Raw genomic sequence first — 15,842 nt, 5'->3', positions numbered from 1 at the left:
AAGATTCAGTATTTCAGTTAGTAGGGCAAACTACCCCTAGTTTTGGGAGAATCTGGGAGGGTGGGTATGCCCTTTAGGGAACAATATTATTGACCGGTAACCTGCACAAATTATTCATGAACAGAGCAAATAATCTAACAGGCCCCCTTTAAGCGTTTATATTGCAGGTCAATAGTAAGTGACTAAGTCCTTACCTATTTAATTAGGAGCGAGCAATATTTACGATTCCGACGCGTCCATCGCCTCTTCTCTGGGGACGCGCCGGGAAAACACTCGATCTTTATTGTGTTAGCGGTAGTCCTTCTTCAGTGTTAAGGGCACGAACACTGAAGAAGGACTAAAGGACGGTTGAGCTGAATCGGGTGATGGCGTCGCCGTTAAAAACAATAACGTGACGGCACCATTTTGTAAGAGAATAGGCGTCCTATTTTAACTACAGGCAGCAGAGTAAAAACGAAAAATAATTAATTGAACTGAAGGCTAGGGGTATGAATACAACCTAATTATTGTAAAAGAAAAAAGTAGAAATTTTTTTTTTTTAAAACGAAGATTAAATATTAATAATTAGAGGATAAATAACAGAGAAACTAGAAAACTAATGTCTTGGTATTACTATATCTTTTACAGAAAATTTCTTTGCTAACACCACACTATATACCGTGCCAGCTTCCTACAGTCAGTAAGTGGGTGCAAGAGGGTCTGAGTGTGTGCGCGAGTGTCTGAGTGGGTCTGCGAGTGGGTGCATGTGAGTGAGTAGGAGAAATTAATTGAAAGAGAGAGAGAGAAAGGGAGAGAGACAGCGAGTTTTTAGGCTTTGATGTATGATATACTTAGAATGAGATATTTCTGCACAATTTAAAATAAAAAAATATATACAGTATATATGTTTTGTTCTTAAAAAAGAGAGGGTAGGGTGTCCAGCTGGACTCAAAACCTGAATGCTCAGTGTTAAGTTCTGTGACCTTCACACTGAGCTATTGCTTTCTCTATTTTTGTCATTTTTTTTAGCCCTGTACTGGGTCCCAGGGGTGGTGGTCCTGGGGTGCGAGGGGGCTGGGCGTCCCCCCACTAATAGTTCATAATAGCCCCAGGGAGGTGGTGTCCCTAGGGCTGTGGGGGAGGTCATCCGGTGGTCTCTTCCACATATCAAAAGCATTTTTTACCCAGGGGTGGTGGTCCCGGGGTGCGAGGTGGCTGGGCTGCCCCTGCTCAAATTGTATTATTTGCCCCAGGGAGGTGGTTGTCCCCGGAACCGTGGGGGGTGCCAGGAGGCCCCCCCTTATATAAAAGAAGAGTGCTCCTGGGACCTGGCCAACCCGGGGGCAGTCTTTTTTTTTTTTTTTTTTTTAGCATTTTACTGTGGATTTGTGACCATGTCGCAATTCCATGATAGGTTTAAAAAAAAATAAAAAAATGCTTTTTGGGACCCCAGCACCAGAGCTAAGGGATCAGGGTGTTCATACCCTGGCCCCTTTTGTATATATATATATATATATATTTTTTTTTTCTGGGACCTGGCTCAAGCGGATTCCCAAGATGGCTGTCAACACTTCCTGGTTTGTAGTGTTGGCAGATGTATCAGATCTCAGCACGAGTTCGGGAGGGGTCACGAATCCTTCACGTCCCTAGATATACAAATTTGGATTTCCTGAAATTTCTCAAAAACTACTGAAAGGATTTACACCAAATAACAAAAAGGGCTCTTTCTGGACCAGGAGCTACCTTTCTGTCAAATTTGGTGTAATTCCGTCGAGTGGTTTTTGCACTATTGCTGTATAAATGTTTTTATATGAATTAACTTTGGAAACGCTGTAAATTTCACCCCAACCTTTATCTCAGCCTCCGCTTGATAGATCACCCTGAAACTTTCCAGACAGCAGCTCACTTGACTGTCAAATTGTTTTTGAAAATTTTGTGAATAGTTGTCAAGCAGCGCCAAATATTTAGGCAAGCAGAAAACAGCTTTTTCTATTGAAACTAGGTTCTTACTATAACTATCTAGTGGCGACTGGCACAACCTGGTGGTGCTGAAGGGTGCATAGTGTAGAGAGTTTACTTCTGGCATGGAGTTCTTGGCATAGTGAGATTTCGAGGGATAGAGCGGTGTGACTTCCTGGTCTCTCTTGCCGGGATATAGCAGGTGTTTGTGTTGACTTGGTATTCTTCTCGCTTGACACTTTCAAAACGTAACTACAGAGCCTGCAAGGATTTTACCATGCTGGAGACTTCCGTGGGATTTATGCTGGTGTTCCGTCTACTGCCATTGATCATTCCCAAATGCTGCAGCCTTTTTTTGTTATCTAAGAGTAAGGAAAGGTCTTGCTCAGTTCCGGTTCATCATCATACTTGTCTCCAGTAACCAGCTGGCAGCTGCCTCTCTTGGAGAAGTGGTTGCATGTCTCATAAGGGTCCCTTCTGAAGTTATTAAGAAGAGGGCACAGGTGTCTCCTTCATCTACAACTTATCAGATGCTTGCCAACACAATGCGCCAAAACGGTTTGAGGACTATCGTGGTAACAAAAGCAGTTTTAAGAGAGATTCCTTTCTCTGTTGTGCAGTTTCCCCTCTGGGAGTTTTTCAATTTTCATTTAGCAGCAACTTGCTTCCCATGAGCACATGTTACATTTAACAAGGACACTTGGCAAAGTGACCGGGTAGGGCCGCACTACGTCCCCCAGCAGGGGAAGCTGTATACTGCCATTTTCGGGCACTCAGAGGCGCACATAACGAACTCCGCATCCCGCACTCGCAGGGAACTTGGCAAAGTGACCGGGAGGGCTGCACCACATCCCTCAGTAGTCCAGGTGGCAGGGAAAGCTGCATATCGCCATTTCGGCACCGAGAGGTGCATATAACGAACTCCGCATCCCACAGCGCAGGGAACTTGGCAAAGTGACCGGGAGGGCTGCACTACATCCCTCAGTAGTTCAGGTGGCAGGGAAAGCAGCATACCCGCCATTTCGGCACCGAGAGGCGCACATAATGAACTCCGCATCCCACAGCGCGGGGAACTTGGCAAAGTGACCTGGAGGGCAGCACCACATCCCCCAGCAATTGAGGCAGCAGGGGAAGCTGCATACCACCATTTTCTGCACCCGGAGGCGCACAGAACGAACTACGAATCTGCAGCACGGTATTGCCTGCCACACGCCCGGGCAAAGACCAGGCCAAGACTGGGCCAGTCTTCGCCCAGAAGAGGCTGAGCTGTGGCCACTTACTTGACCCTTATTTGCAATCTCATGAGCTGTGGGAAGTTTGTTAGGAGTTAAGAGCGTGAGCATCTGGTTAGCACTTGCTGGGGACTCTTACTTTATTCTTGCAGCATGCCTAGAGCGAAGACAACTTGTCGTAAGGCAGCTAGCAAGGCCGCCGCAGGGCCTATGAATTCTACAGGCCTAGTAGGTCCCTGCAAGTCGAGTATGGATAAATTTATAGTAAGGGCTGTGGGGATAATTGATAAGGAAATTAAGTTGGCAGAGCAACGGCTTTCTGTATCCTCCTTATGTTCTCCTCCTAGGTGGGTGCTGGGGACCTCATTGCTAGGCGCTTCAAATGATGAAGAGCTAGGTTGAGAGGGGAGGAAGTAGTGAGGTGATACCCTCTGATGATCTTGTGGCAGTTGGGACCCAGAGGAGTGTGGACCAGCCAGAACAGGTTTTGAGGCAGGAGTATGATTCTTCAGAGTTTGGAGCCTCAGATTTAGTTTCCACACATAGTAAAGGTGATGAGTTGGTACGACCAGATCCTGAAAGAATCATAAACATTTAAGATGTGGTAGCAACCAGCTGGTGGCCCAACGCTCCATTCATTACAAAAAAAAGGGGGCAGGTAATGGGATGGGGCAGGCCCTCGAGCAGGCTCTGGGGGTGATATTCTTGAATAGATAGAAGAAAATGTATAAAGCATCCTTGACTTAAAATTGCAGCCTCTAACTGAGAGTCTCAACTCGATAGAGGCTATGATTAAACGGGTTGAGCTTATCTACGATAAAAGAGATCCATTTACCAACTTTAGGGAGGGATGTAGTGACAGGAGTCAAGAGCCTGGTGGAATCCCTGACATTCAGAGAGCTTGCCCGAGAGGGAATAGAGAGCAATTGTTGACCCACCCAGAAACAAGTAAGGAAAAAATACCACTTGTAATTCATGAACCCACTAAGGGACTTCCCCATTGTCCATGTAGTGGACATCATGTGGGTTAAGTGGAAGGGGTTGAAGACCCAGTTAGTGGTTCAGAGGAATCTGGAACTGTGTTCTCGCATTTTGACACCCCTGATATACGTCCTAGCATTCCTCCAGAGTGTACCCCTTACATTGTCCTTTTAGAGAATGCCCCACTGCTACCAAGAGGAACAAATAAGTCACATAACTCATTACTATATAAAGTTGCAAGTCCTTTGTGAGGAAATGATTACTACCCGAAGGGTGGCTTGTGTGGCTCCCACGCTAAAAGCTTCACATGGTGACTGTATAATTGCGAACTTCAAGACCCCTAGCTGTGTTCAATCCCTGTTTAATTTGATTAGTGCAAAAAGCCAAGCGGACAGGGGTATTAGGAGTGTTACCCCTTGGTTTTTTAATCCCCCACTAGTAAGGGGTATTGGGAACACTTAGCCTGACAAACACCGATCACTACAAATCCGGGGTATACAACATACTACCTTTAAGGTACCCATTTGTAACAGTTATTACCCACTATCCACGCTCCAACAACAGTTTCAGCCCAGCATGGGGAGTTGTGATACCAAACAGGTTAAATACATCTATACAACACATAAAAACGAAACAGCATAAAATCAAATAAAACACATCTAACTCATAAAGCAGTCTTTATGTTTAACAGCAGCACCACAAAAGTAACCCTCATAAGTGACCCACAGCATAGTAAATTAGTTAATTTGGGCACAAAAGAAGGAATAGAAATGCATGTCTACAGCTGGAAAAACAGAGGGAATTTGTAAAGGGGTAAGAAACCCAGATCTTAGACTTATCATATTTACAAAATAATTTAAAATGCATAGGAGATTAAGCTGATTGTTAATAACAAAAGCAACGTGACAGATTCAGCACGGGGCCACCCCCTCGCAAAGCTTAGGAGGCAGTGAATGATGCCGATCTGAGAAAGAGTCCATTAGAACGTTCATGTGTGTCAGTCAGCTAAGAAAGGTAAAGCTCTAGTCTGTAGACATTCATTTTAAATATTTAACCCCAAGTTTGGAGAAAAAAAAAAATCAAAGACCTCAGCTAAGGCTTGAAGAAAAAAAACTTTCTCTAAAGATATAAAGATAGATCAACGATTTGTTTCTTTAGAATTCACTCAATTGATTGCTGATAGTATAAGTAAAAGTTATGGTATTCATAGACGCAAAGGGCAAGCCAAAGGTCTTAGAACAAAGGAGTCAATAAGTTTAGTTTATGTTTACAGAACTTCCAGGAGGACCACATAATACATTTGTGAAACTATCAGACTATTGCAGCCATGCTATCAGTGTACATTTAAAACACCCTTAAAATAGTAACAAAACTTTTCATTGAGGGGCATATAAAGTGACTGTAGTGCTCCTGTATCTGAGTGTATAGACAGCTGCCAACATACAGGTCTCAACCATTTTCATCCAAATAATTAAAGTGCTGGACAGTCGAAAAGAACATGTTTTAGTTCCTGAAACCCATTAATACATAAATTACTTTCAGGAGAGGTTACATACCACTTGGCTAGAAAGGGGTTAGGTGGAAGCATATCCAGCCTCAACAGGATCCAGAAACGTTTCAACCCATGAGGTAAGTTCCAACAGATGTATGGTAGCGCCCTCCTTACAATGATACAATTGCTTACTTGGAAAAGAGCCAATAAACATTTACAGATTGTTCACAGTAAGGGTCGTCTAAATGGAGTCATCACCGGTGGTTCATTTGAGATGGTACCCCCCCAACCTCATTCCAGCACTTATTTTCCCCAACCAGATAATTGCTGAGTGCAAGACAGGGAAAAAACACACAGATTGGAAAGACGGAGGAAGAGAAAGGCATCAAAACTGCTACAAAAGAACACAGAAACTGAAAGAGAGAGATACAGGGGCACTTGGATAAAAAACTACCAGTCTTGGTATTCGGAGGGCCAAAGCTTCATTGCACTGGCCATCAGCTTCTGAGCAGAGCTTCGGGCACCGCTTTCTTTCCTTCACAAAAAAACCCACTGGTCGTCACCACAGAGTAGTATGGGGATGGAGCACTGTCTTAACTGGGGCATGATGAATCAAGAGTTAGTCAGGGTGTTAAGATGTTGATATGTAGAATAAAAGAGAAGGAAATAAAACACAGCCCAGATGAACACCTCTAGCACATTTAAAGGACTCAGTACATTACCTAATGGTGCAAAACCGGATCTTAGCAGAGTGGTCCTGGTGGACATGGTGTAAAATTTACAAAAGATCGTCTTCAATTCCCTTTAGTTTAAGAGTAGACAAGAGCAGTCAAAGGCCCACCTGAGATTCATATAGGCTAAATGCAAGGAACCCTGGGAAGCAACAGTACAATTATTAATCATTAACTAAAGATTAAGACATTGTTCAATGGTCAACAACCTAGCTCCAAAACCACACTCAGGGGGTCATTAAGAGTTTGGCGGGTGGAAAAGGCTGCCTGCCAAACTCCTGTGGTAAGGTTGCCTTCCTGTGGGCCCCATTACAAGTTCCCTGCTGGGTCAGCAGGCGGAAACGGTGTTTCCGGCCACTGGCCCAGCGGGGAACAGCCCAGAACATTGACGCCAGCTCACAATTGAGCCGGCGGCAATGTGGTGGTGCGTAGGGTACAACAGCATCTGTTGCGCTTTCCACTGTCTGCAGGGCAGACAGTGAGAAGTGCGACGAGGCTGTCCATGAGGGATCCTGCACTACCCATACGAAGTGCTTGGGCAGTGCAGGGTCCCCAATGGGGCCCCCTGCACCCCATCTCTGCCAGCTTTTGCAACCCCCATGTAGAAGCTGGCGGACAGGGGGGTAGTAATCACCAGACAGGCATAGCATGCAGCACTGTCCTGGTGGATTAGGACTGCCAGTCCCTCCAGTGGAGGAAAAATGCCGGTCCGATAGTGGCCCAACCGCCAGGGTCATAATGTTGCAGTCGGACCGCCGCCATATCGATGGTCCAACCGTCACCGCGGCCCTGATGGTTTAAAGAACCCCATGGTCATAATGAGGGGCTCAGTGTCATTGCCATAAATATATATGTCATATATTTAACACTGGTGACGACTGCATCTGTGCAGTTATGAATAATTCAAAGTTTGGCCCTTTTCAACCAGTGTTCACAAAACTTTCCATTAAAAAATGACATGCAAGTTGGGTTCCTCAGTGCAAGTTTTGTGAAATACCTCAAGTGGGAGCCAAAAATACAGGAAGGGGATGCCAAAGCCGACATTTCCCATTTAACTTCCCACAGTATTCTTTGTTCCTCACCAGAGAAAAAAAAGGGATTAACAAAATTACACTAAACTTGCTGTGTAAGCAGACGTGTACAAAGAGGGGCCTTTGTTAGGATTGTTATAAATCAAAAATGTTTGAGAAATTTGCAATTCAAAAGTGTTCAATATGGGCATAATATTTTAATGATCGCTTGTCAGTTACAAATGTGTAGTTTTGAACTGGGTATAACTTTAGAGCTGCTGGACTAATTGGAAAACAAAATTGGCAGATGTTTAGCTTTCTCTTGGAATTTGTTTTAATTTTGGCAAAGTCAGTAAAAAAAAGGGTTCATTCGTGAATATTGATGGCATAATTTGATTAATATACATGAAATTTGCCAGACACTTCGAAACTTGCTATGCCCACAGAAGACTAAAGATGCTAGCTAGCAGGCTAAAGGTTAAAAATATCTGGACTATTAGTCTGTGGACAGTCCTTAAACCCAGGTTTGTAGATACTCTGTGAATCTATATTTAAAATAGAAGTTCCCACTGGACATGAAAGCTTTTAGCCTCTATTGTGCATTTCTCATCTATGGTACCACAGGTTTGTCTGCAACCCCTTTAAAATCCGGTCCTTAAAAAATATTATTAAAATACCCGCCAGACTACAGGCCAATGCATATTGGCAACCCATACTTAGCATTTTTGAAGGCCATACCTGGGGGAGGGGTTGTCAGCCTTTGGTAGTTAAGCAAATTATTACCTAATGAACACACCCACCAACTGTGCCGCCCACTGACTGATATGCACGAAATGTCAAATAGGAATAAATTAAACATGCCAAACATCTGCCAAATTTCATAAAGTTTTGAAAGCACGTTCGTAAAAATACCCATGAGTAGAATGCAGTACACAAGTGGCAGTGTATGAAAAGCTGCAGAACCTTCACAATTTTTTTTTTTTTTTTTTTTTTTTTTTTAAGTTTAAACAAATGAAAAAAATATAGAAAAAAAAAAAAAAAAGAAAATGGATCAGGCCCTGAAGGAGGCTATTTTTCTCGGCTGGTGATGACATTGTGCTTTGGCACAATGCGGTCTCTCATGGAGAAAGGTACAAACCGCTGAAGTGAACTGACCCACTGCTCCTACCGTGATGGGTGGAAGCAAAATGTAAATGCCAATAAAGCAGACTAAATGATGAAGAGGGCTGTTGAAAGACCTTTTATGTCAGTATATAATTTATATATTTTTGTGAAAATAAAGGGCCTGGTTAACTACAGACCTAAAAAAAGAGAGCACAGATTTATTCATAGTTTGCTTATTATATTTGTCACACCGTCAGTCAATATTTTGGCCCCTTTTTGGAAAAATATAGCTTTAACATACAGATCTGTCACATTCTCTTCCATCTCTTACCTTGAATTTCCGGGTACTTCAACATGAGCCTAAGCGCCCAGTGAATCGTAACAGCAGCAGACACCGTCCCGGCAACAAACAAGTTAAAGAGTGTGTTGACAAGGCTGTCCAGAGTGAAATGAGTAGTTGGATATTTGGCTTCCTATTGAAACAACAAACAAATTAAGTGATGTAACGGGGTCTCGGGTCATGGATACATGCTAGACAAACAACCAATTATTATAAAACTACTGCTAAGCTACTATTCAATTCAATTGGTAGTGGCCTGCTGGCCGAGTTATAGCCAGTTAGTCCCCCCTCCTCTTTTATGACTGAAAACAATTGCTAGGATTCCATAGCAGTCTCGTCCCACTGCAGTACAGCACGCATGGCGTTACAGGTGGATATCAGAGAATCACCAGATCAACAGGACCTGAATAAGCAAATGGGGTTTTGTTCCCCCCATGGTGAACAAACCACCACCAAAGGTCACCTATGCCTACACCTCTTCGTCTTCCATGTGACCACTGAGCTTCACCTTCTGTAGATCCCATTTTAGCATGGCAAACCCTAGAATTTGGCTAGATCTCAGCCTCTTGTCTGAATAAGGTGACTAGAGAAGCATTTAACCAGTCCCTCTTTAAGCTGGGGCTTAATACCATAATGTACAATTGAGAGGTACTATGGAATGCTTAAGAATGGCTATTAACCAACTGCAGAACGTCAACCCAGGCTTTGATATAATTAGCCCAGTTTGTACAGTGTTTTGACCAGTTTTTGAAGTTTGCATGGTGTTTGAAACAGTTAAATTGCACATAACCAAAATAACAATGGTCATTGATGCTACACAAATCACAAACAGCTTACAAGCTGTGCTCCTGCACAAACTCCTCAAGATCAAGTCACCATGCTTTAAGACCGATCCCAGTAAAGGGTTACTCAATATGCTCTCCCGGCAAAGGGTTGCCATACACCAACACAGAGCAAAGGGCTTCCATGCCTGGAATGAAGGGCAACCTTGATAAACCGGCTCACTGTTAGATAAACTTGTATCTTATTTGAGGAGAGGAGAATCATCTCTGCATGCTGCCATGCCCATGCTAAGAAAGTTTCCACCTGATAAACCACAGGCTCAATCACATGAGCTGTAAGTGGGGAAAGTTTTATATAGCATAGCTGAGAATTCATTTTAGATAGACATTTTCTAACCAACCATAATGTATATATTATTCTGTATAACTATGTTTGCCTTTGCTGTTATTTGTATTAAAATAATGGCAAATATGATCCTTATATTGTACAATTGGTATAATAAAACCCCAATAATACAATCTATTATAATCTATGAGTGTGCACTGATTAGGGAAGGATCCGGGATAAGACCCTCCCACGAACTGCAATTTGTCCTTTAACCATCTCTACTACAAATTTGTGTAATGAATGGGGGTAAGGAGGTGAGATATCTGTCCATTTTCTCTCTCTTTCTGCAGAGGGATAAGTATATCAAAAACGTTCGAGACAAGGGAAATGTAATAGGGTGTGACAAGAAACGGGGGATACATCAAACGTTTCTTCCTCACCAGAAAGCATGGTTCTGTTTTGGGCAGAGGTCTTATTAGTCAATATGGCACCATCAGATTGGCAACTTAGAGGGGTGCATATCTTTGAATAACCCTGGGTATGAAGCAGAACATCTTGATTTCAACCTTTTGTTTGAATGGAAGTCAATGGAGTAACCTCAGAATGGAGGGGGTATGGTCTATCCTCTGCAAATTTATGATGAGACGGGTTACATTAATTTGGACACTTTGGGGAGTTTGCTGTCAGGACCCTTGATACCATTTCAGTAGTCAACTGCAATGACCATGACATCTAGCACAAGAGTAAACTTTTCAGGCAGGTATAGCAGACGCTGGATTCTACTTACAACGTGTAGCTGGAAAAGGGTATTTGAATTTCATTGTTCACCTGTAATAAATCAAGAGCAGCTCACATGGTACTGTTATTTTAAGAGGCATGGTGGTAAGCCAATGGAGGGAGACCAGCCACATTTAAGTATGGTAAGGTAATCTCAGCATTAAGGCAGAGACAATTATAGATCAGCAAGTTACAGGTGCTCTTTGGGCAGCCCATGATGTGCAACTGGACGTCATCAACATTCATACAGGACTCATTATTGCAGATGTTTGAGAGAGGTACCATTTAAACATTAAAGAGGGATGTTGACAATGCTAAGCCTCTAGAGGGGAGAGCAGCTCGAGTCCAATTTTACCAGGTAATACCTGTTGAACATGAAGGAACTGAACCAACAATGTGCTATTCATCTAAAGACAATTTAAGTTGACAGATTGTCCAGGGGTGCTCTGAAGGTAAGAAAGGAAAATGCCACTCACAGTTTGTGAACTATCAGTGTAATTTCTGCTGTTCATTAAGGATGTTTCTTTCAAACATTGAGCTACCAGCCCAGACCTGAAGACACAGGTGAGCCTGTTCTTTCACAGTTGCACACAGAGTTGTCGGTTTACACCTTTTCTGCGACCCTCGCTAGAGAAGGAATCTGGCCTGTCTTGGTCAGCACTACACATCTATTAAAACCCCTCAATCATGAAAGCAGTGCTTTGGATGGCTGCAGCACTCCTCTACCTCACAGGGAATATGTAGGGATGATAGGAGTGTCAGCTGCTTTATACAACTTCAAGATCTTGGCATTGCAGGGGAGTTGCAAGAACACGTGGCCTTAGCACACAGATAATTCTGGACATTTCCGCTTCCTGGGCAATGCTACCTTTGTAGAAAATATTTGCAACACTGATGTCTTTCTGTTGTGCACCGATCGTCATAATGAATACTAACTAAGCCTTTTAAGCATCTGTTAAGAGCTGCAAGCCTGCTCCCAAACAATAACGATGAGGACAGGCAAAAACTCATTACGTATATGAGGTACAGCCTGGTTGTAGTTGGGGGACGTCACATAAGTGCATGACTAACCAACGTGAGCCACAGTATGTGGCAGGAGAATCACTCAGGCCCTCCATGACAGCAGGTAGAACAGTTTTTCTTGCCCAGTAAGTTGCAGCAACAAGCAGAAGAGTCTTACACTGAGATGATTATCTTGCATTTCTTAGCAAATAGGAGAGATCCAGTAGGTGATCTCCGTGCTGTTATGCTATATGTCATCAGCGTTGTTATATTGCCCCTGCCCTGCTGTTACGCCCTCATTCCACTGAGTGGACCCAAATCGTGGCTCTCTTTAGTGCCGTTGCACTTGCACTGATGGATGTGCAACTTGTGAGGCATACTCACATTTGGTGTTGCCCACACTGTTTTTAATGCGTTAACAATACACTGAGGTTAAAACTGAGCATGAGCTCAGGCGCACGCAAACCCTAAGTCTTAATATTATGAGGGACCAATATCCCTAACGATTCTTGTGGGACAAAGGACATAACACCCACACCCAGTCTACAAACTTATAGGGGCCCCTCAGCTAGTGCTTAATTTGTTAGAGAAAAAAATAAATAAGCGCCAGAGCCCTTCTCGAGGGGGAAGGACAGCCTGCGCTGCCCCTGCCAGTGCTGCCAATGAGAGTACCAGCACAACTACTAACCACTGCAGTTATAAACGTGTGACAATTCAGATGATGCAAGGCAGGGTCGGAAACCCAAAGCACCCCTGGCAAATTCTGTCAGGCCAGCCCCCATAGGGTGCATAGCGAGCAAGACTGATCACTACAATAGGGCTTTTGCCTCCCCCCAAAGAAAAAAGGCAAAAAACATTACATACTACAACACATTGTTCATTATATGCTGAATTAAATTAGATTTTAAAGCATAGTAAATGAAGACCTTACAGTGCACAGGATACAGCAATCTTTAGTAGGGCTCTTCAATAATGACATCACCCTCAAACAGTGCCTCACATCTCTCCAAAGCCCCTCCGTCACATATATTTAATTTGTTTTATGGCGCCCCTTTTACCAGCATAGGGTGTGGAAGCACCTTTCTTCACACATACATAGAGACAATGGATCATACATGTGTAAATCAGTGTATAGAAAATGTTACATACAACAAAGAGGACTAATAAGTGTAGGATTCACACGTCATCAATGCTGATCGGCATTTTTAAGAGTGCTTGGTCTGGGGAAGCATTAACTCAGGATTCAGACCGTAATAGTGGTTTATTGTGCATAGTTAAGAGGGTACTGCATGCTTAGAGCGGGAATTATGATTTGCCACAGTGAGGAACGGCAGTCTCTAAAATCAATGCTGTTAGTTTGAGAAGTCTGGCTAACAAGGAAAGATATGGTAAGTATTTTTCAGTCCCGGTCCAACTCAGGGAGGGATAATCTAGGAGCTGTTACAAGAGATACAATATGTGACAGTGAGTCCATGTTAGGGATTGTTATTGAGGGGGTGCGAGGGAATGAAATCGAAAAGGGTGTTGCAAGTATTACCTTTGAGGTCGGGAGAAAAGGCTGAGTGGTTGCTATGTGTGGGTTTAACAGTCTGTATGCATAAATGCCCTTGAAGGCAGTGATAATGATGATGAGTGGTCTTCAGATTACAGGAATTCTGTGGCAATAATGAAGGAAGGTACCCTTATATCCATCATCAGTCAATGCTGCAAAACATCTGCACTTAGAGCCTATGGATGTGACCTAAAAAAACAAATAATGCATGACAGAAAATAGCAGTATAATGAGAAGATGTGGTGACTCCAATGAGTCTAAAGTGCAAAAAGAGTACATCTGACATTGTTATAAATGTTTAGTACTTGGGAGGTCGTCCTGGAAACAACTAAGGATTGTAGAGAGCACACCATGGGTTTTCCCTTAACATTGTCAACCACGGAAGGAGGAATATAACTGCAAAAAAGAGATCATGTTTTTTTTTTTTTTTTAGATCCAGCCACCCAGAAAGCGCAAAATGTCTTGTTGCAAAAAGTCTATTGTGTGCTTACCAAGAACTTAGAGGTGCTTAGAGTCTGTCCATTGCTTGCTTGCTTATGGGATATATTAACTATCCATCTTCTCCCTCAGCAGGAGAATAGCCTCTTTGCCATCAATGTACTTGGCTGTATCCTTCTACTGCGAACATTTAGGGAGCTTCTTTCTTTTTCTTTCAGCATTCCACGAGAATGAATGTGTTTTCCAAATCTCTCCTATGAGTGGCTTCCCGTGCTCTGTTTTGCACTCTTTGCCCTGTGCTTGACCATCCTGTGCTATGAGTTGCTCAATCTAGACTACATCAGCCTTTGTTCTGTTACTCGACTTCACAACTGTGCACTTTTTAGGTCGAGGCTCCAGGATAGAACACGCTATTTGGTTTCTAAAGACCTATTTTGAACTTATAGTGGGATCAGAGCTCGCCCATAGCTTACCATTGATTAGCTTTATTATCACTCTTATTAGCTTGTTTTTTATTTATAGCCTTGTGTGGGCCTGTCCTTCCTCTCCAGCGTTTGTTCCTTCCCTGGAGAAACACCTCTTTACTTGTGTCCTTCCGCCGCTTACTTTTCTGAACTACTTATTTCTTTTTGGTTAAGTACTCAGAGAGCAAGCCTGTGTTTTCCAACTGTCTCCCTCGTATACACCTCTTCACCCCCAACCCAGTTGTGCTCCTTGTTGCCCTCTTTCACCTGTGTGCTTCTAACCAGCCCTCTCCTTGTGAACTTCACCTCCACTGTTGCGCACTCATGTGCTTCTCCCTCAAATCCTTCTTTTCCTCTCCCCCGCTACCCTCCTACCCTCTCATTACCCTTTGCTGCCTATGGTTGTCGCCTTCCATTAACAGTCGTTTTTTTTTTTTGTTGCGGACCAGCAGCAAATTACTTTCGGCCGATTACACCCTGAAAACGCATTTGCACTATTTGTATCCCGTTTTTGCACTACAAAATACTGTAGTCGTGTCAGTTTTTCGACCATTCTGAGCACCATCTTGCCAATGCTGTACAGCTTGTCAAAAATGCACTGACAATGCCCACAGGTCCCAAAGGCGAGACCTATTGACTTTTTCAATGCTTGCTCTCCTCTGCTCCCAAAGCATGCAACTTCACGCGTGGGGCTGCTGCATGCGCTGGGCCTCGCGGCTGCAGCCTCTGCCCAGGGAGAGCCTACACCAATGCAGACGCCGAGAGCGCTGGATGTAGGAACATGTTGTCTCTCTTTTGTGCAAACATTACTCACTCGAAACATTTATAACTACTGACTGGAGGCGGAATATATCATTCCCGAAGCAATTTATCTCCTCTTAGAAACAGCGCGGTGATGCCAGGGCCTTTCGATTTGAAACACAGCAACCGATTTCCTCACATCGTCTCTTTTTCTCTTTCATTCAGGCTTCGCCTTTTTACTATTTTAACATATTTTTTTATCGGGTATCCTGCTCAGGGCCTAGCTGTGTTGATTAATTCGACCAGTCAGCAAGGGCACCTTGCTTATTGCTTCAGCGGCCTCCCTTTCACCAGGGAGGCACCGGGGCCTCAGAGCACGGGGCTCTTCTCAGCCTCTCTCTGACAAGGGCGTGTTCTGCTTGTAAAGTGTGCGAAAACACGCCTCTCAGCGCCTGATTCTTGACATGAGGTTAATTTTAGAACTTCTGGATTAGCATTTCGGATCTCAGATCATATCCAAGAGCGAGGTTTGAGTGCCTCTGCGGTTAATACATTAGAGATTAAAGCAACTTTGAAATGTAAAACTTGGCAGTCTGTTTTCACGGATTACTGCATGATTTATTGAAGCCCCTCTAACTGCAGGTGGGTTGGTAACGCAGACGGCACGCCATGTAATATAACATTTATTTTGATGATTGCAAGAGCAGTGAGACAAGTCGCTCCTTTACACCAACTGAAAGAAATATAATGTAATTATTTTTAGAGCAGACCTCATGTCACCAGTGGGTTACTTCAGAGCCTGTCAATTACGAGTTCTTTCAGTGCGCCACATTCCACAACGAGGTAACTTCCAATCACTTTTTTCCTCTTTCCCTTTCCAAGTCTGTTGGTTAATGTGTAAAAGAATAAGTGCCACGGCCCTAAGTTTTG

General features: G+C 43.4%; 1 protein-coding gene across 1 annotated transcript in view; it reads right to left on the bottom strand.

Annotated features, from left to right (window-relative positions):
- Nucleotides 1–15,842, bottom strand: part of LOC138246096 (cytochrome P450 2B2-like) — a 262,823-nt gene that overhangs the window by 43,807 nt on the left and 203,174 nt on the right. The window contains exon 6 of the mRNA XM_069200332.1: nucleotides 8,820–8,961. Within this exon, the coding sequence (XP_069056433.1) occupies nucleotides 8,820–8,961 (142 nt within the window). The remainder of the gene's footprint in view (nucleotides 1–8,819; nucleotides 8,962–15,842) is intronic.

The sequence above is a fragment of the Pleurodeles waltl genome, chromosome 7 (assembly GCF_031143425.1).
Source record: "Pleurodeles waltl isolate 20211129_DDA chromosome 7, aPleWal1.hap1.20221129, whole genome shotgun sequence".
Lineage (NCBI taxonomy): Eukaryota > Metazoa > Chordata > Amphibia > Caudata > Salamandridae > Pleurodeles > Pleurodeles waltl.
This window is presented reverse-complemented; position numbering and strand designations above follow the sequence as displayed.